This window comes from Molothrus aeneus, chromosome 4 (assembly GCF_037042795.1).
Source record: "Molothrus aeneus isolate 106 chromosome 4, BPBGC_Maene_1.0, whole genome shotgun sequence".
Lineage (NCBI taxonomy): Eukaryota > Metazoa > Chordata > Aves > Passeriformes > Icteridae > Molothrus > Molothrus aeneus.
The window spans coordinates 49,965,892-49,984,929 of NC_089649.1; the positions used below are offsets into that span (position 1 = coordinate 49,965,892).

General features: G+C 38.6%; 1 protein-coding gene across 1 annotated transcript in view; it reads right to left on the bottom strand.

The window, feature by feature from the left end:
* Positions 1 to 439: 439 nt before the first annotated feature.
* Positions 440 to 19,038, bottom strand: part of LIMCH1 (LIM and calponin homology domains 1) — a 175,678-nt gene continuing 157,079 nt past the window's right edge. The window contains exons 25-35 of the mRNA XM_066548481.1: positions 18,936 to 18,964; positions 17,847 to 17,930; positions 16,066 to 16,158; positions 15,101 to 15,205; positions 13,642 to 13,778; positions 12,719 to 12,849; positions 10,822 to 10,945; positions 9,529 to 9,606; positions 6,869 to 6,977; positions 5,851 to 5,953; positions 440 to 3,502 (exon numbers count right to left, since the gene is read on the bottom strand). Of these exons, the coding sequence (XP_066404578.1) occupies positions 3,477 to 3,502; positions 5,851 to 5,953; positions 6,869 to 6,977; positions 9,529 to 9,606; positions 10,822 to 10,945; positions 12,719 to 12,849; positions 13,642 to 13,778; positions 15,101 to 15,205; positions 16,066 to 16,158; positions 17,847 to 17,930; positions 18,936 to 18,964 (1,019 nt within the window). The 3' untranslated portion in view covers positions 440 to 3,476. The remainder of the gene's footprint in view (positions 3,503 to 5,850; positions 5,954 to 6,868; positions 6,978 to 9,528; positions 9,607 to 10,821; positions 10,946 to 12,718; positions 12,850 to 13,641; positions 13,779 to 15,100; positions 15,206 to 16,065; positions 16,159 to 17,846; positions 17,931 to 18,935; positions 18,965 to 19,038) is intronic.

The following is a 19,038-nucleotide window of genomic DNA, read 5'->3' on the forward strand; positions in this document are numbered from 1 at the left end:
ACTTAGTGAGATACCTCAGTAAATGCAAAACTAAGCACAAACTCCAGGATCTTTGCTACGTGGAAATGGAATTAACCAAGCACGTATTGAGCACTGCCATATACAAAGCGCTTTGTTGAGTGAAGGTCTGAACCACAGTTCACCAACATTGATGAAAGATCTGAGGACTTTGGGTTAGCCTCTCCACAGAAAGCCTTTTCTGTTCATCTTTTACCACAATAGGTACACGTGCTCTTGTGAATAGAGGGCTACAGCTTTCAGTGGCAATCCACAGTGTATTTTGCCATCTCAGCCATGTCTTTTTTATTGTCTCATCTCATACACTAAGTCCTGGGAAACATAGTTTGGCTCAGCCAAACTCAACCAAGCAGAAGCCTCTACTCTGCAATGCAGGTTCACACAATAGAAGTTAGTTAGAATAAGTAAAATCAACACCACCAAAGGTAATCAACATTTTATTTATAAACATACATTTACTATAAAAGCTGTTGAGTTTTAGACAAGTTTTCCTAATTTCCAGAGGCATTTTAGAATAAATAAAATAAAGGGAAGATTAGCATAATTGGTATTCAACATTAGCCCCAGCTAGGAGAGCAATCCTTGTCCCTGAATGGACATGCAGATAAGGATGGTCCCCTTCTGGTTCACCAACCTTTACGACATTCACTGAAAACTACAGACGTACTGCATCAATAACACTACATAGCAAGAGTAAGGAAAAAATACACCATGAAAATGGGCTTGTAAAATACAGATGGGTTATGACACCTGTTCAGGTTCTCTGAAGTAGTAATAGCCTAAATAAATTCCAAAACATCTAAAACCCATTACATATATTGTACTTGCTCAGCAATAATAAATCATTTTTTGCAACAAATACATTTACATTGCAGTTCAAATGTGTGAAAGCATTATTTTTTTTTCTGTGCTCAAAGTTCCTGATTAGAATGTATAATCTTAATGTGTTTAAACTGGAAAAAAAAAAGAAAAAAAAATCTTAGCCTGAATGAATTTGCCATGTAAGATTCCAGAAAGAATATAAAATCAAACATAAGAAGTTGGCAAGTATGATTTGGAAAACTGTTGGAAATTATTCTGTGCTGGTGAATAGATGTTCATTAGGGGAAAAAATCGTCATTGTTGAGCGCTGCTTCATTTTGCTTTGAGTACAATCAACTTTGCTAAAGCATGCATAGACAAAACTATCTGATAGACACTGGGAGCAATTCCTGAGCAGCTCCAGAGACCCGGTGATGTGTCTGCAGAGTGATGCAATATCCCTCCCCCCTCTTTCATGCACTTTATCCCAACCATGCTCCTAAGCCCTTTGGGCACTTACCCCTACATGAAGGAGAAGCGGACCTGACCTCTGAGACACCAACCTCTGATACACTTGGGGACTGATTTGCACATCTAACTCTATCACGTGGGTGAAGCAGTGCTAGAGACTCATATCAAATAGATGCACAAGCATGCACAGTCTCATTTAAAAATTAGGTTCAGACATTATATATTTACATATCCTTAATGCAGCGTAGGGAGTTATACAGATGTACCACATCAGATATGAAATCTGCTTCTTGAATTTCCATGTTGCACATTCTTTGTGGGAGAATGTTTTAACAACCACAAGCAGAGAGTAAGCATCCTGGTAATCAAAACCTTTTAACAGTAAATCATGCAGGTGGTTGATCAAAATATAGGATATCACTTTTAGTTCCAAAACATTTGTCTGATTTATTTAATTTTTACTTAAAAATATTCCCCAGGTGAAGTCCAAGAAGGACTTCAGCTTGTTGGATTTATTGCATCCATAAGTCATTGCTGACTGTGTGCAACAGCTTTGCATTTTCTAAGGCACAATATTAAGGAAGTAACATGTAACTTTCCAGCAGATAGTCACAATGTCCTCCAATGACATCACATGTGTGTGTTTGATGACACGTAGTTTTGCATGGTTATGCAACTCACATGCAAGCAACTGTCTAGCATTTCAATAAATAATTGCTATCTAGAGAACAACTCAGAATTATTGCTTCCCTAATAACCACTTCATTTCTATTTACCAACACATCAAAAGATGACAGATATGCACATAGATAAAAGAAATCTCTATTCATTTAGTTTTATAGTGGTTTTAAGGCAGAAAAATATTTTTTTCCCTCCATTTGAAGATATTTCCAGTAACTGTTTACCAAAAAGTGTTAGGATATTTTACAGTTGCAATACATTCCCTAACTTTGTCTGTATATTGTAGAATCTGCTGAACCCTCTGTTTCAATGAGCTGCTGGATCACTTTAGTAAGGAGCACATGCTTAATCAAAGAGCACAAAGGAAAACTGTCCCAAACACAGGCAAGGTAGTTTTTCTGCCTGTGGCTCCAGCCTCCTCCCTGCCCATCTTCCACACTTCTGGGTTTTGCTGACTATTTTTGGATAGTGGATGGAGGAACACAGGCTCAAGGATGTCTAATTCTCTACCCTAGGGGGTTACCCAAACCACATGTGTTTCTCTGCATGAGATTTCAACCAAGTGTAATGTTTGCAAGTGAATGAGCAGATGTCCACCCCACTCAAATCAATTGGCAAGTCACATGCCAAAGAGAAAAGCTTCACCACAGCATCAAATTCAGCTCAGAGACTTGCACCTCCGCTCGGCTGCTCTTCCCCACATCACCTTCCATCGAGTTCAATAACAACACAGGCTGCTGAACTTATTAAGAAGGATTGCTCCTGATGGGAATTTTTCCATTGTTAATGGCATGCAGTCTTTAGGTTCAATGAAGAAATCTTTATTTCAGAGAATATTAAGCTATAGTCATGAACATTACTTGAGGTACACAAACAAAAAATCCTATGACTAAAGGTGCAATAATTTATTTGTTTAACTACTACCCTCCATTGAAGGTAATATAAACAAAAAATGCTTCAGAAGTACAGGATGTATTATCAAACTAGTCTCTGTATAAAAAAAGTTATAGCTTCAGTTATAACAGAGAAGTCGTGCTGTGATGTTTAGTTTTCCAAATGCACTGATTAGATACTATCTCAAAATTACTTGTCAGCTCAAGTTGGCATATTCTATAAAGGTTCTGTAAACTTAAACTTTTTAATTGCTAGAAATATTAAAACAAAACAGCTTTATTGCATGTTTATTCTCTTATTACTTTCAAAAGAACAAGGTAACAGACTGGGTATCATAAGCATACCTGAAAGGTGGTTTTGTTTTCTTTTTATAGTACTTAGGCTTTGCCTTCCCAAACATGGTCATACATATTTTGCAAATTTCTTAAGGAAGCAAAAACCAACATATTGCATTTCAAAGGAGCAGGTGCAGCTTTTTTTGTGAGTTTTTAAAAACGAGATGAGAGCCATCATGTCCATGGATTCAAGCTTTTACAAGTGATTGTCTGGAGGCAGCCGATACATATGAGAAGAAAGTTCCTTCTTGAAATTTACTAGGACTGAAAGTCGTGTCACAATGTAGTTGGCTGTCCAGCAGCTAAACAAAACAAAACCAAAACAAGTATTTGGTTACAAATTTTAACAAATATAGACTTTTCTGTACACGATCTCTACAATTCAAAAAATTGTATCTGGAGCTATATATATTTGTGCCCTCTCTTTTCTTTCTCCTGAAAAGCTGGGATAGTAACTACTAACAAAGATTCAGCATAATTCCAGTGGAAATACATTTTCCTTGCCACGTGTCAAATGCATTCTGCATGAAGTTTTATCTTATTTTACACCCAAATACTCGTGTGTATGCTTATTTCAGGCTCTGCAGCCTTTGACTTTGACACTCATCAACCTGTGACCATTCCCTGTGTTTGACACTGAATAGAGAATTTCCTTCCTTGTGAGGTTTTGTTGTACAGAAACAACCTACTGATAAAAACCCCATCCACTTTTATCTGAAAACCAGAAATATTTTGGACCTTGGACTTCTACATAATCCTTAATGCTTTTCTAGTTGCCTTTTTTTTTATGATTTATTTTGAAACAGAATCATCCAGTTTTTTCAGATAAGCTTCTGGGAGTCAAAATATTTCATCAAGATGTCCATAAATGCCTCAAAACAATACTGACTAACCCTAGGTTAGTCAGAGACTGTCACTTCTGCACAGGTTTCAGATGCAGCCATGGGGGCAGGAAGGCACAAGCCATGCAATCAAACAACTGATTTGACATTTTGCAGCATTATTCCCAGAACTGAAAGGCAAAACACTGACATTGCGCCAGTTTATTCTTAATTTCAGGTGTGCAGTGCATCAAATTTTAGTTTAAAAATAGCAACTAGCAATATTTGCAGTTCTATCAAAAGCAGTCCCTTTGAATTGTCAACAACAGTTACTGTAGCTTAAATTCAGCTAACGGGATTTTGAGATTTTGCATGACCAGAGGACACAGCAGGAAGAGGCAATTTGTTGTAAAAATTAAAAACCCCATGCCATTATTATTCTTCAGTAGCCATACATTTTCTCAAAACCTATTTCCTCTGTCATGGACTTGGTTACTATTCTGCTGGGCATGTACAAATGCAAAACATTGTTACATGAAACACTGCACACAACTCTCTAATGCATTTTCTAGTAACACTGCTGTAGAAGTTATGATGGAGTGTATAAGCTGATAATTTTTGGACCTTTATCTATCCTCAAGGGACATAGATTTTCATTTAAGCAAAAAGGACTAAGAAGAAAAGGAAATTATAACTTTTATACCTTCCTCTCTTTTTTGTGTAAAGCTGCATGTGCAAATCTGCATTTTAAGGGTCAGGACCTCATCCACATGAGGAAGATTTATAGCATCCAGCACAAAGGGAAAAAGCTATTTCTGAATATTTCAGGTTAAATAAATAATAAAAAGTTGATAACATTTCTTAGCAGAATTTAAGAAAAAAATTGCCAAAAACCAGTTATACAATAGCACCCTCTAGCTCTGCTGATGGAGAAGTATCTCATTCCTGAAGCACCAGAGCAAAAGTACCCATTTTTCTTCTGGCAGAGGTAGGGAGGTACCTTTCCTACTCCTGAATTTCACAGCCAGTACTTTTGAGAAAAGGCAAAGGAAATAGTAAGCAAAAAGAGCTCTAGATGTCCACTTATCAGTTGAAACTCTAGGCAGTGAATATCCCAAAAAATATTTTACAGGAAGACAATTAATCCTATTGTTTTGCATCTTCCTGTTTCCACAAGATGGAAACCAGCATGATCACTGACCATCACTGGTGACATTGGGGCAAAGCTGAAATGTTCCAGTAATTTGGTATCAGGTACAGAAGTCCTGAACCTGGAAAGACATTTAGGTGACCTGTTCTAAGGCAGTGAAATCACAAAGTTTTCTTTCTGACATGCAATTGTTGGGCTCATTCTTCAAAATTTATGGCAAGAACATACCTGGGATACATTCACAGGGATTCACTATGAGTTAAGAATGTTCTTAGTATTTTACATGACCATTTTGTCCAGAAAAGGGAGGCCTAGAGATTTAAAAAATGGGAACTTCTCCAAACACGGCCCAGGATCCTAGATCAGGTAGAATTATCTACATTGTCTCATGTGATGTGAGAGATCCAAGCCTCTGGGTCATGCAAAATCTGTGCATAGTATAGGAATTCATGTTTATGCACAGAAACAACCTTTGAGTCTAATAGTGCTCAACAGAGATCCTCTGGGAAAATTTAATGGGCTTGGAAATCTTTTCTGATAAGAGAAAATCATTAAAGTGGCGTGGGAAGACTCCTCTTCCCATGGTGAAGCCACGCCTGAGTGTCAGAGTTGGACAAAGCCACCAGTTAAATCATGGCCACAGTATTCCCTGTCAGAGCTGCCAGGGCTTGGTACTCACTCCTGGATCGGATGTAGCAATCGTTGCAGTTCAGAAGGCCATTTCTGATCCGGACATCCGTGCCACTCGCTGCATCTCCCAGCTGGCCCTTGCAAACCCCACACTGTCAGGTGAAGAACACAGAAAGTAAGAGAGACCATGCCCTGCTATTTGTCACAACTCTTCCCAAATTTTTACTTTTGTTCAAGTAGTTCTTGGAATGGTGAGAAAAATACCTGCTTAGAACCCAGCCCATACTCCTGGGGAACACTGCAAACCAGTGAAGAGGGTTTTTATAGAGTCAGAAGTGTTTAGGACTGGATTTCAGCAGCCTCTGCTTACACAGAAGTGAAGCCTAATTCTTATACGGGACATCGGACTTTGAGGCTGCATTCTGAAGGCAGGTAAATTGTGATGGCTGAAGTTTAAAGAGGCCAGAGATTTAGTCTGGGTAAAAGTCTAAAATCAAAACGTCTTCACAAATGTTTAATATCAACTGAGCTAGAGACAATGGAAATGGATACTTTCTGATTTCTCTAGAAAACACTCAAGAACAGTCACAAAATATTTCTGATAAAAGCCAGAATACACCATTCATTCCATAGTCAAAGCTTTCCAACCATGGAGCAGATCAAAGATGGCTTTGGGACTGATCATGCTTTTGGAAGGAAAAAAAATACCACCTAAAAAACTCACAAGGTAAATAATGTTATATTTAAAAAACAATGAGCACAATAGAGAAATTATATGATGCTCCCTCCCTGTAAGTACAGAAGCTAAGTTTGCTTGCTTGATCACGGGTTTTAGTCCAGTGAACGTGTCTGACTGCAAAATAACACATTTTTATTTTGCAGTCAGACACATGAATTGGACTAAAATTGTGTTACTTCCACTTATATAGTTGTGTTATTTCCACTTCTTTACAAACATGCTCAGACATAACAACCATGTAAATTCCCATGTCCTCTCAGTTTCACATCTACTCTCTACTTGCTCTGTGCATGACTTGAGGTTTTTCTTAATAAAGCAAGAACCATACCCTGAAGCACTGGATATGGAAATAAAGACCGAGTGTTTCAATAATCATGGCAGCTCCTTTTCCAAGAGGGAGACCACAGGTAGAACAAAGCTTCTTCCCACTGACAGACCTAGGAGGCAAACATGGCTGTAAGAACACTGCAACTGAGAGATAAATACGGCTTTAAAAGCACTGCAACTGATGCTAAAATGAAGTCAAATATTTAGATAGGTTTATCAAGAGGGACAGAATGGGAGGAAGGAGCACTGGAGGAGTTTACATAAATACACATTGACCCTTCAGCCACGTTACTGAACCCACCTGTGCATCTGCCTTCCAGATAAGCAAGTAAAGGGCTTAAAATGCTTCAATGCACAGCAATTCAGATACAGTTCCCTGCCAGTCTGCTGTGCTAGATCAAGGGAGATGCAAGCCTCTAACAGAGGCCTGGGTGACAGGGAATCATGCCTGTGGATTCACAGAATCATTCGTGTTGGAAGGGATCTTAAAGATTATGTAGTTCCAACCCCTCAGCCAAAGGCAGAGAACCTTCCACTAGACCAGGTTATTTAGAGCCCTTTCCAACCTGGCCTTTAACACCTTTAGGGATGGGGAGTCCACAGTCTATCTGGGCAATCTGCCTCAGTGCCTCACCACCTTTATAGTAAAGGTTATTTAGGCCTAGTCAATGCCACAGCAATTTACACAAATTATCTGAGTCAGACTCTCTGCCTGGAAATATTTCAATTTGTTTACAAATGGACTTGCTTACTGCAAGTCAGAAAACAGGGATGCTATTCTTGCACCCAGTCAAGCTGGTGAAGCCAATAGTGACAGCATAACTACAGTAGCACAGACCAGGCACTGGCTGGCTCATTTCAGACTGTGCTGCTGCAGCCACTTAATACTATAACTAGTCAGAGAAAACCTGAAATTGGATCTCCACCTGCAATCCAGAAAATACTTCAACTTGCACCTTCAGCAGTCCTGAAGGACTGTCTAGACCTCTCTCCTAAATCTGCTGTTGGATGACAGGTGGGTGAAGGTTCAGAGCCCAGGAATAACTGGTGCCCTTTTTCATAATGGTTTTAATGGCAGTGCAGGTACCCACTTTGTGGATCTCATACTCTTCACTTCTCTCCTGCCTGTCAGCCTGCCAGAACTGATGCTTGGCCTAGTGAGATGAATCTGAGACCAAAAGGGATCCCCTGTCATTCTGTGTCACCAATGCTTTTTTCAGCCAGGGCTGAAACCAGGAGAAACTGTGTGATACTTCATGAGTTTTGAAAAGACAGTTTGATGAAATCCTACTCAGATAAGCGAGTTTGCAATCTCTTGCTATGAGGTTTTGATGCAGCAACACAATAAGCCACCAAAAGAGACAGATCTGGACTACAGCATGACAAAAGAGCCATTTAGGAAAAAAAAAAAAAAAAGGAGACACAGAGAGACAGAAACAGCAGAAAAACTCATCACAATTAGAAAATTGCCCTTGCTTCCAACTATTGAGCCCACCAGGTACATGGGAAGGACAGACTTATACCCTCTTGTTGGTTCATTATCATTATTCCTTTTAGAATAACTTCACTGGGTTTTTTTTTCCTCCCCTCCTACAGCCTTAACCCTTCTGCTTCTATGTTATTTCTGAGTTCACCTTTGTTTTTACTTCTTCTCCACTATCAGAGTTACTACAAGAGCAAATTAAAGTCTTGGATCTTGGGAAATTTTTAAGAGTTTTCCAATGTTTTAGTGGAAAAATGAATTATATCCCATCTATTGTTTACAAAACTAAGATTTATTTCAGGAAAAGATCATGCAAAAGATTCTCACATCAGAATATAGCTACTTCATACTTAATAATATGATGTAGCTATCACAACTAGCAACCTGTAGCAAGGAAAGGATCTGCAATCCCACCAAAACTGCAGCTACAGTTAGAAAAACATAATAAATTGTTAATGTAAAAAATTCCCAATAATTTCACATCAACACAAGTGATATCAGAAGGAGGGCTTTGCTCTGAAAAGTGAAGAACAATGTAATTCAAAAAGAAAGAAACTTTCTGTGTTCTGTGTTATATTAATTTACCCTATATAATAAGCAAACTGATTTTAATATATCAGTGATTTAATCAGGCTACATGTATTTAGAGTTGGTACACATAACTCACTGAAAAATTAACAGATTGCTTTGAGAGAATCAAATATCTAGGAGATTAGCATAATTGTGGGCAAACTAAAATTCAGCAAAAAAGCAAAATGTGTTTCTAGTTTGGAAATGAAAGGAAAAAATTATTTTTAAATCAGTAAGTGCCAATGTCTAGAACAGATCTTACTCCTGAGCATGTGACTATTCACAATGAAGATATTCTTTGGCTTAAGTGCTCTGAGCTCAAACTTTGACTGAGGTTTATACTGTCCCATTTCAATTTTATTGAAACTTCAATGATCAAGCAGAGTTCTAGAGCTTCTCTCTGAACTGTGTTATTTGAAAATGTAACAGTACCACTGAAGCTGGCAAAAAATATGGGAGAGGGAGCTACATGTTTATCCCATGGACAGCTATGAATTGCAACACTTAGCAGACTTAATGGTGCATCCACATAATGTGATTTTCACTCTGGCAGTTCACCAGCAACTACAAGATGTGTCTTGTCTGCAAAATTCCTTATTGACTTGTACCTGTTGGGTGAGTGACTGAGAGCAGCAGGAGAGCAGGGAGATGATGGCCCAGATCGGAAGTTCTCATGATAGCCTGCCCTAAAATACAGCAGAGAAGATGCATTACTACAGCTGAACAACAAATAAAACCAGGTTTTGTGTGGAGAAACTCCAGTTAGTGAATTTCAGGATTTTTGGTTCTGAGTCTGCTCGCTGCTGCACAGTCAGGTAACTCACACAGTAATCAGCCACATGGAGACTCCTGCCCACCCCACCAATCCATCATAGCTCCCACCATGATGAAGGAGGGTTAAGCCAAGTCACACCACACCACACTCTCTGTTGGCTCTTTACTGAGTAAAAAGGAAGCTACCAACATGGAAAGGTAGTTTATTCAGCTAATGGTTATTTGGTATCTATGCTACTCTGAAAGAGCTTGGTGATCAAAACCATGGTTTTTGTTATCAGAAATCATAGGACTGATCCAAACTGTAACTGCTTAAAATGGTTTATAGATTAAATAACAATTTTCTCAAACATACACACATGCAGTTTATAATGAGGAATAGGTAATCAAACCTCAATCTACATTAGTTTTGACTGGATACAACCTTAATAGAGGTAACAGGTTCTGCAGAAGACTGTGTTCATATATATGCTAATGAAAACAGATGTTCCTTTCTCGTTGCATAGCTTCTTTTTGTAAATACTAGGCAGACCGATTCCTTATTTACCAAAAGAACTGGTGTTACCATTCAGTAAGGCTTACTCAAAAACCACAAGCAAAGCAGCAAGAAAAAAGACTTCACCAAAATTTACAGCAGAAGGCAAATACTACTTTATCTGAATCTTCTTTTAAAAGGCATAATCTTTAAAGTACTAGAAAGTAGCAATCAATATGTGTTTGGAAGATGGGGAATGAAGCTCCTGGATACCATCTTCAAAGAGGCAGATATAACCTGACATTCCCACCCTCATATTTAGCTACTTATTAGCTATAAATGTTTGTCTCAGGCAAGTAAAACAAATTAAGCACATGAAAAGTTATGCAGATATGTGCTGAAAGAGCTAAGGGGAAAGAAGAGAGAGGCATGTAGGGGGTGTGTTCCCTCCTGAAATGAGTAACTGTGGTGCCTGTAATGAGAAATCAAGTAGATAAATGTTAGCAGTCTCTGTGGGAAAGCCAGACATGAAGGGCGTCTTCACACTGCAGGTCTCATCAAACCCAACCAACAAAGGATGCTGAGCAGGAGTATAAAGGAGAACAGAGCAAGTAGGACTTCTCAATCTCTTCAATAACCTTTATGTTCTCACCTCCTTGCTTCCCCTGCAGAGCTTGGTTGCTGTCCCACAGTCTGGCCCAGGAATGGTCTCTGCCGAACGTCCTCCGCGCACTGTGGAGATCGCTTTGTCAGCAACTGCTGATTCCAGGAGACATCTACAGCCAGAGGTGGGGAAAACTCAGCATTTGAGGCAAAAGGCTTTTGTCAGTATTTATAAACCATCATGGATTGTGGGCACACAACAAAGGAGGGAGATGTACTGCTCCTTAAAACAAACTTCTCAGAAACCCCCACAAAGTCAGAGACAGGTTTTGCTACATCAGAAGACCTCAATGGAACATCATTCCTCAGCATTACCCTCACATACACATGATCTACCCTGCTGCTGAATGTATATCTGAAGGGAAAAGGGCAGGGTCAAACAGCCATCCACAAAGAACACTTGGGAAAATAAGGTATTGTTGTAATGGAGGAAGCACCAGAGACACTGAAGCTTCCATGCATGGTGCTGGAGGATCCAAACTTCTCAACAGCAGGAGTTAAGGGGATGGTGGTACAGTCACTGCTCTCCATAAACCTACTGACGAACAGTAATTCCTTTGTAATTTTCTCCTGTGTTTCACATGGCTCAGTGACAGTAACAGCCTCACAGCAAAAAGCAATGACCTGTGAGATGTCCAGGCAGGCAGCCATCCTATCCTTGAGAAGCACTGCATTACCTGGACCCTGCAAGATGAATTTTGTGGCTCACAGCTGGAGAGAAGCCTTACCCTGCTGTGTGCCAGCCATCTGGTTTAGAGAATGAAAACTTTGCTGGGGCCTATGAAAGGCCAGTTACCTGTTTATTTAAGGGTTTAAGGAGGGAGCGAGGATGGGATGCTTTAAGAGGCAAGAAAGGAGCTGTCAGAATACTTGCAGAGGACCAAATTGTTGAAAACAGCCCAGGAAAACCCTTAAGCAGGGTTATTAGCAGATGTTTAAAATTGTCAAACCTGTTAAGTTTGCTTAATCACTACTACAAATCCCCAAGACTGTATTGCTGGATAATATATATTCTGCTTGCTTTCTTTCTTTGTGCAACTTTTATCAAAGCAGTAAGAATACAATAAAACTGAGACAAGGAAGCCTACTAAGTTTAATAGGCTGAATTTTCATTTGGAGCAAGTAATAACACTGAAAACTTTTCAATCCATAGACACTTAATTTTTTAGAATAATGAATTTTTATGCTGAACTGAAAACAGAAATCTAAAACTTGATTTCAGATTTGCATTCACTTGCTGTCTTTAGTCCTACTTATTTACTTTCCACTGTTCACTTGAATTAGATAGATAATGATGCTAAGTTCATGAATTTGCTTTTTTTTTTAGGGTGACCCTCATGACAGCAATGCTTTGGGGAAATTCTTTCCTTCAAAACCATCAATACTTATGGGAGCTAAAAAAATAAATTAACTTTAAATGTCATTAGACATTGCTAATGACAAAATTGAGGCAAGTGTTGCTTTAGGCTTGGCTTGAAAAGGTTACATATCACATGTAGTGATTTTGACTGGACTGAAATGGAAATCAAGAATCTAATTACCTATAAAAACACAAAGTAAGTGTTGGAAATATGCTCTCTGTATCAAGATAAATCCTATATATTGTAGGCATGTAAGATTATGTAAAAGATGGAAGATAACCTTTTTAACTGATACTGCGAACGTGCAGGCCTATAAACGAGATACCTGCTGTCATCTCTGATGAAAACAAGAGGAGATTAAATTTCACCTTAACATATTTATCTTTGCTAACTTAAAATAAAATTTTAGTCTGAGACATTCCAGTTTTGAAGATATATCTATACTGTCAATTTCCAAAATTCTTTGAGTTAGGTTCCTGCTTGACTTCTATCTGGAGAAGAACACATGCATAGGAAGAGTCTTACTCTCATCCTGAGTCAGAGGCAGGTTCAGTCTGGCAGGTGAGCTGCGCTCCATCCCCAGCATGTGGTGCTCCTGTTCACTTCCTCCTTTCAGGATACCAGTCCCTGGGTATCCTGAGAGCACCTTATTTCCACTGCAATAAAAATAAGTCACATTGTACAAACAAAGCCAGGAGAAATGTCACCTAGAACATAATGGCTAAATCAGACTTTTGAATATCAGTCTGTTTTTTACAAAAAAGATTTTTGTTCTGTCAATTTTGCAATGACAAAGCAATGAAAAAACTTTGATGAATTAACAAGTTTGTCTCCAAATAGTCCAAATCTTACTGCTTACCTCAAACTGCCACTTAGATGAGCTGAAGATCATTTTGGATTTGTACAAAAGAGCTTCTTTGACAGAAAAAAAGCTTTAATCCATGTTCTCTATACACTGCTTAGCATCATCAGATGCCTCTTCTCTTTTGTGGAACCTGTTAATTAGCAGCTGAGCAAAGTCCAGGACTTCAAACACCACCTGGCAAGATTGGGTATGGCATTTCTGAAATAGCCAGGCAACTTCACACAGGTTCTGAGTGAAAACAGCTACTGCTCCTTTAGTCTTTCAGATGGCTTGTGAAATGTGCACAAGACAGTGCAGTGATGCACACAGATGTCTGAGCTGTCTAAGGTCTGATCTGATTGCTGTGACAACCTCTTGACAAAGCCATACAAGAAAAAGACAACACTTCTGATATGCACAACTAGCACTGTGCACTGCCACACGTGCATTGGTCTGTGGGGCCAGTGAATACTGATCAGGATGTATTGCATGGAGGCCACCAAGTGCTGATGCTCCAGCATCAATTGCGGGCACGTGTGATATCCCAGAAGCCAACAGAACACAAAGCTCCACAGGGTTAGAAATGCTTAGGGTTAATACATACCTCCTCTTTTCTTGCCAGAGTTCACTTTCCTTGCTTTTCAGAGGTGACATAGTGTCCTGCTCCCAGAGCAGCTTTTTCTGCTTTGGAATTTCTTTTTGCTTGCCTTCCACTGGACAGCTGTTTAAATCAGTTGAGTTCTAGAAGACAGATGAAGAAGGAACAAGGAGCCCCCCTTGAATTTGTCATTGGAGCACACATGGGAAAAGTACAGGCTGCTCCTAGAAACATTGTGTTGACACACCTTATTATCAAAAAGAACATCTCACATTTATATAGTAGAGCCACTTGGCCGTGATAAGGCTCACTTTGCACTTAATTAAGACTTTGGCTGAAACAACAACTGGTTGGACTAAACTGAGCATGAAATAATTTAGGTACCAATTATGGTGCTAAGGATGGCAAATCAAAACTTCCCATTACATAATCTTTGGCAGAAATCCTTGAATTATTTTGAGAGTCTAGACAGTCTCCCATTGGACTTGTGAGGACTTTGTGAATGACCTCAGCTTGTTGTCACTGCCTAGGAACAAAGCATTACTCACATGCACTGGGCATCCTCAGAGGCAGCACTAGTACTACTTCCAAAGTGCTACAGGAGTGGTTCATACCTGACTTGTGGAGCTTGAAGAAGCAATGGCATGAGATCCTTTGCTTCTGGGTGCAGGCAGTGCCCTGACTGTGGCATAAGCAGCTCCACCAAGGAAGTTACTGCTACACAGTCATGTGGAAAATTGGCCATGGCTGAGGCCTTTGCACAGGGATGAGTGAGAACAGGGGGGCAGGAAGAGTGAGAGGAGAATCAATTGATACAGTACTCCTAATCCTGAAATTCAGTGGAAAAAGGCAGATGACTGGGTGCTGGTGCCTTAGGCAAGAGGAAATTACATCTGTGAATCCCAAATTTACTTGACTGTGATTTCACCTGGGGTGTCATTCTCTGATCTCTGCAAACACTAACTTAATCAGATGCTAGATGCATTAAATTAAACATTTTTTGCTGCATGAGTGAAAACAAACAAACATTCCTCTATTTGTTTCGCTGCTTTCTAGGAGGGATGATGGGAGAGAAAAGGAGGAAAACTGGGGAGGTAGGATTCAGTCTCATCTGAGATATATATAAAGCACTATTTTACACTCAAGATTTTGTATTCAGGGAAACCACTTAAGATTTTGTTGGCTTTAGAAGATAATTAAAATTCCACAGCACTGTTTAAGGGACAGAGCATCTGCAGACAGAAAGTATCATTCTCTGCTCTAGTTAAAAATGGGATGATAGTTTGCTTGGGAATACAGTTATTCAGTGAAAATCTGTAAGCTACAGCACACCAGTTAGAGATGGGACCCAGGGAATACCCTTACTCTTACTGCTCCCAGACTTTGATGGCTTTTAACAAAGGATTAAACTTTGAACTAAAGATGGATTACTCTTCAGTGCCTTACTACTCCATGAGAAACTCACCACTGTCTTGTTTCCTTCAGTGGTAGAGGAAGAAGAGGAGAGGAGCTCAGCAGAATTTGAAGAAACAATGAATGGAACTACAGTATCCTCAATTATCTTTCGTTCCTGAAGAAAGAGGATCAGGAGAGAGTGGGGGTTAAAAATACAGAATGTAAACTGTGAGCTTATGAAACACATAAGAAAAATAAGATTTGGCTATGTACAAAATTTAGATGGCTAGATAAGGACTTGTGGTACCAAGAATAATGGTAACACCTCAATTTTTAATTTGCTTTGAGGTTTTGCACTTCCATTCCTTTTACCACTGAGATGGAATTTCCAAAACAGGAAAGAATATTTCACTTGCATGGAACTACTGTTTTGCAGAGCACAAGTATATTAAGTTTTATATAAAAGACCACAAGTATGTCTCTCAAGCACAGATGAGAAACCATCCATTTACATAATGCATAGACAAACTTATAAACCTTTTCCAGTTTCCTTCAATAATGACCTACATACAACAGAAGAAAACCATTATCTTCTAGATTGTTAATATTCCACAACTGCAACCTTTGGATATCTCCTGTGGATTTGTTTGGTTTTTTTTTTTAAGGACAGTTACAAAATTCCTCCATGATCAAACCCAAGGCAGACAACAATTTCACCTGGAGTTTCACCAAGTCTAGGCACCAAGTATATGCCAAAATACACAGGGCTCTGGCCCTGCAGGGAAGTCTGAGCGTGCCCAGACACAGCTGTACTGACTCACCCAGACTTGCACAGCAATTAGACACCTCCACCTATGCAGAGGTGCTGAGGATACCTGTCCAAATATTTAAATATTTTTCCTCAACATCTATGGCAGTGTTTAAGAGAAACAATCCTCCTCAGAATTCAGCCTTGAAGAGGATTTTCATTAATTAATCTAGGTATGGGATGATTTTTTTTGTTGTTTTTGCAACCTCCTCCTTTGAGCCTTATACCTCCTCATAGTATCTACGCTCCTCCTCTTCAACTTCTCTCTGGGCCTTTTCCCATTCCTCTTTCAGCTTGTACTGCTCCTTCTGATACTTCTCCTGTACATGAATACAAATGCAGGTAAATTCAGAGCACTCAGTATTAAGAGCAAATTCTGTAGTATCCCCACAGTAAAAATGAATTTGCTAAGAGTAGTTTAATCAGAAATAGGATTAAATAAAAGGATAAAAGGATATTAAGGATAAAAGGATAAAAATTGGAAACATCCATGGGTGTCAAAAAAAAAAAGTTTCTTTTTCACTTTGCCCATTTTTTTCTAGGACTTACATTTAACACCTTCAAACTTCAAGGACCTTTTGACACATTAGAAGTAGTTTAATTTCTTAGAATTCTAAAAACCTTTGGTTGGAAATTAAGTTTATGCTCAAAAATATTAATAATTTCTTGTTCATCTTACTGTATTAAGTTTCAAAAATGTTTCACAGACCCCGAAACACTGAGACAATGGTTGTATAAAAAACTTCAGCAAAGTAGCATATAAATAAGCAGGTTTTGCAGACACCAGTACTAATTTAAGAGATATGCCATTAACTCTAATTTAAGAGATATGCCAATACAATTTAATGAATGATGAATAACTATGCAAGTTTAAGAGATAAAGAGTGTGCAAAGCTTTGAAGAGAAAAAGATTATAATTAGCTAAATAGCTTATTTTCTTCCTTGAAGGCATGATTTCTTAAGAATTGTTTTCACAGAGTTTTGCGCAAAAAATTATCTCAAAGAGGTGTTTAAAATTGTTTGCCAGAGCTGGTTTGAATATGGAGAGGAATGGTGACTTCCACTTCTCTCTTACACCAGTTCCAACATCTGTTCATATTGGTAACCACATCTGCCTATTTCAGAAAATAAGCATTTACTATTGAGAGTGTACCCCCATGTGCCAGAAAAATTATTATGAGAATTTTACACTATTTTAAGAGGTGCAAAATTAGATGATCTCAAGAAATCATAGACATACACAAGGCCTACTTAAAGGATTATAAGACCCCATTTTATTATTCTCCCTCCTAGGACAGTTTGCTCTTCTGTTACATGCAACAAAGACGTGATTTCTTTGGGATCAAAGCTAGTCACAGTTTCAAAAGACACTCCTGACTGACTGGGAGATTCAGGTTCTCATGTCCACTGCATTTCTTCCCACTAGGACACAAACCTAGAACTTTTAGAGTTTACTGTACCACTAGGCAAATCTAATGGCTGTTTTGAAGATATTTCCCTCTCTTACAAAACCCCCTCAAACTCAAGTCCTTTCATGTCCAAATTTAGCTTGGTATTTTCCAAGAAGAACCTGTGAACAAAGCAGAATCCTATGAAAAGTTATTAAGACCATAATTTTAAAGAAGAGTTAAAGAAGAGGCATCAGGGTTAGGATATTGTAAGTCTTGACAAAAAGGCTCCAAATAATTACAAGTTTTGCAGTCTATGTTCAGCATAATTTAAATATAATTGAGGACCAACACATTCAGTTTAACTGTGCACTGGATTGCAGGACCAAGTCCTTTTGGTCTTTCCATGAAGTGGGTAAGGGAGACATGAGAGTGCCTAAACCACATGGAACGTTTGTGTGTGTGTGTGTGTGTGTGTGTGCTCATTTATCACTCAACTGCCACAGAATTTGCTCAAGCATCCACAGAGGATGTGGAAAACACAAAATGCTCAACTTTTGTCCAAAGGGACAATTCAACAGCTGAACCACACAGTGGAAGACACACAGTTTCTTCCCTACCTGAAGCAAGCGTTCTTGCTCATGCTGCCACCTTTCCTGGCGCTTGCGCTCTTCTTCTGGATCCCAGGACCAAAAATTGAAACGCTTACATGAAGGAAAACCAAGCTATTAGACTGTGACACTGCACTTCACATGGCTACCAGAGAAAACTGCACTGGGCCTGATTAAACCCTGCCAACGATGTGACAATGGGAAATTCGGAACTAGATAAGGGTTCTCTTAGTTAGCAGACAATATTCTTAGCTTCAGTGACACTTGAGATTGCCCATTAGTAGCACATGATAAAAGAATTATTTGGTTTGCAAAGAAAGTCTTGGGAAACTTCAACTGAAGGGGGGAAAAAGGTCTTAAAGAAAGCTCTAAGCATCACTGAACAGAGTCACCTCCAGGGACTCAAATTTAAAGAACATATATATTTTGCTTCTCTATAATCTTCTTTACAACATAAAAAGCAATTTTAGGTTGCAAAAAATATTCTCTCTCATTTTATGTGTGCCAGCACAACAGCCTATAGCCTTGCTTTGAATTTTTATTCATAATTTAATAAATCCTCAGGCTTCACTAATGATCCTATCACATGATATGCTTAAAATCTTTATAATCAAGGGCAACTTAAGATACTTCCTGGCATATCCCTTTCCACTACAAGTAGTATTTGAATCTCATAGGAAGAGATTATTTCTATTTTTATATGACAAATAGAATGTGAAATACTGTATACTTCAGAGTAGCATTTTTGGTTTGTTGGGTTTTTTTGTTTCATTGAGGAAACAGCAGAATTGTGAAGTCCTTTCATTTCTATGCATTAAAATACAATGGATAATTTAGAATTACATCTTATTTAGAGATTCTGAAGCTTTAGTGGCTCCAGCAACCAAATACTGTATAGCTAGCTCCAGATAAGAGAAGAATGCATGAATTACAGATTCAGACAATGCCTTGATTTGGGTTGTACTTTTCTTCTTACATGTCCATGAGAAAAAGTTCTCATTCTGATTTAGGGATGTTACAAGAGAGTTTGCATAAAAAAATAATTTCTGCTAAACACAAATCACTAAACCAAATAATAACGCAAAAAAAGGTACTCACATTTGATTTATCACCAGTATCAGAATCAGCTATTAAAAAAAAACAGAACAAGGAAAGATTAAATTTAGCATAGCAAAATTTCCTCAGCCTGTGAATAAATCTA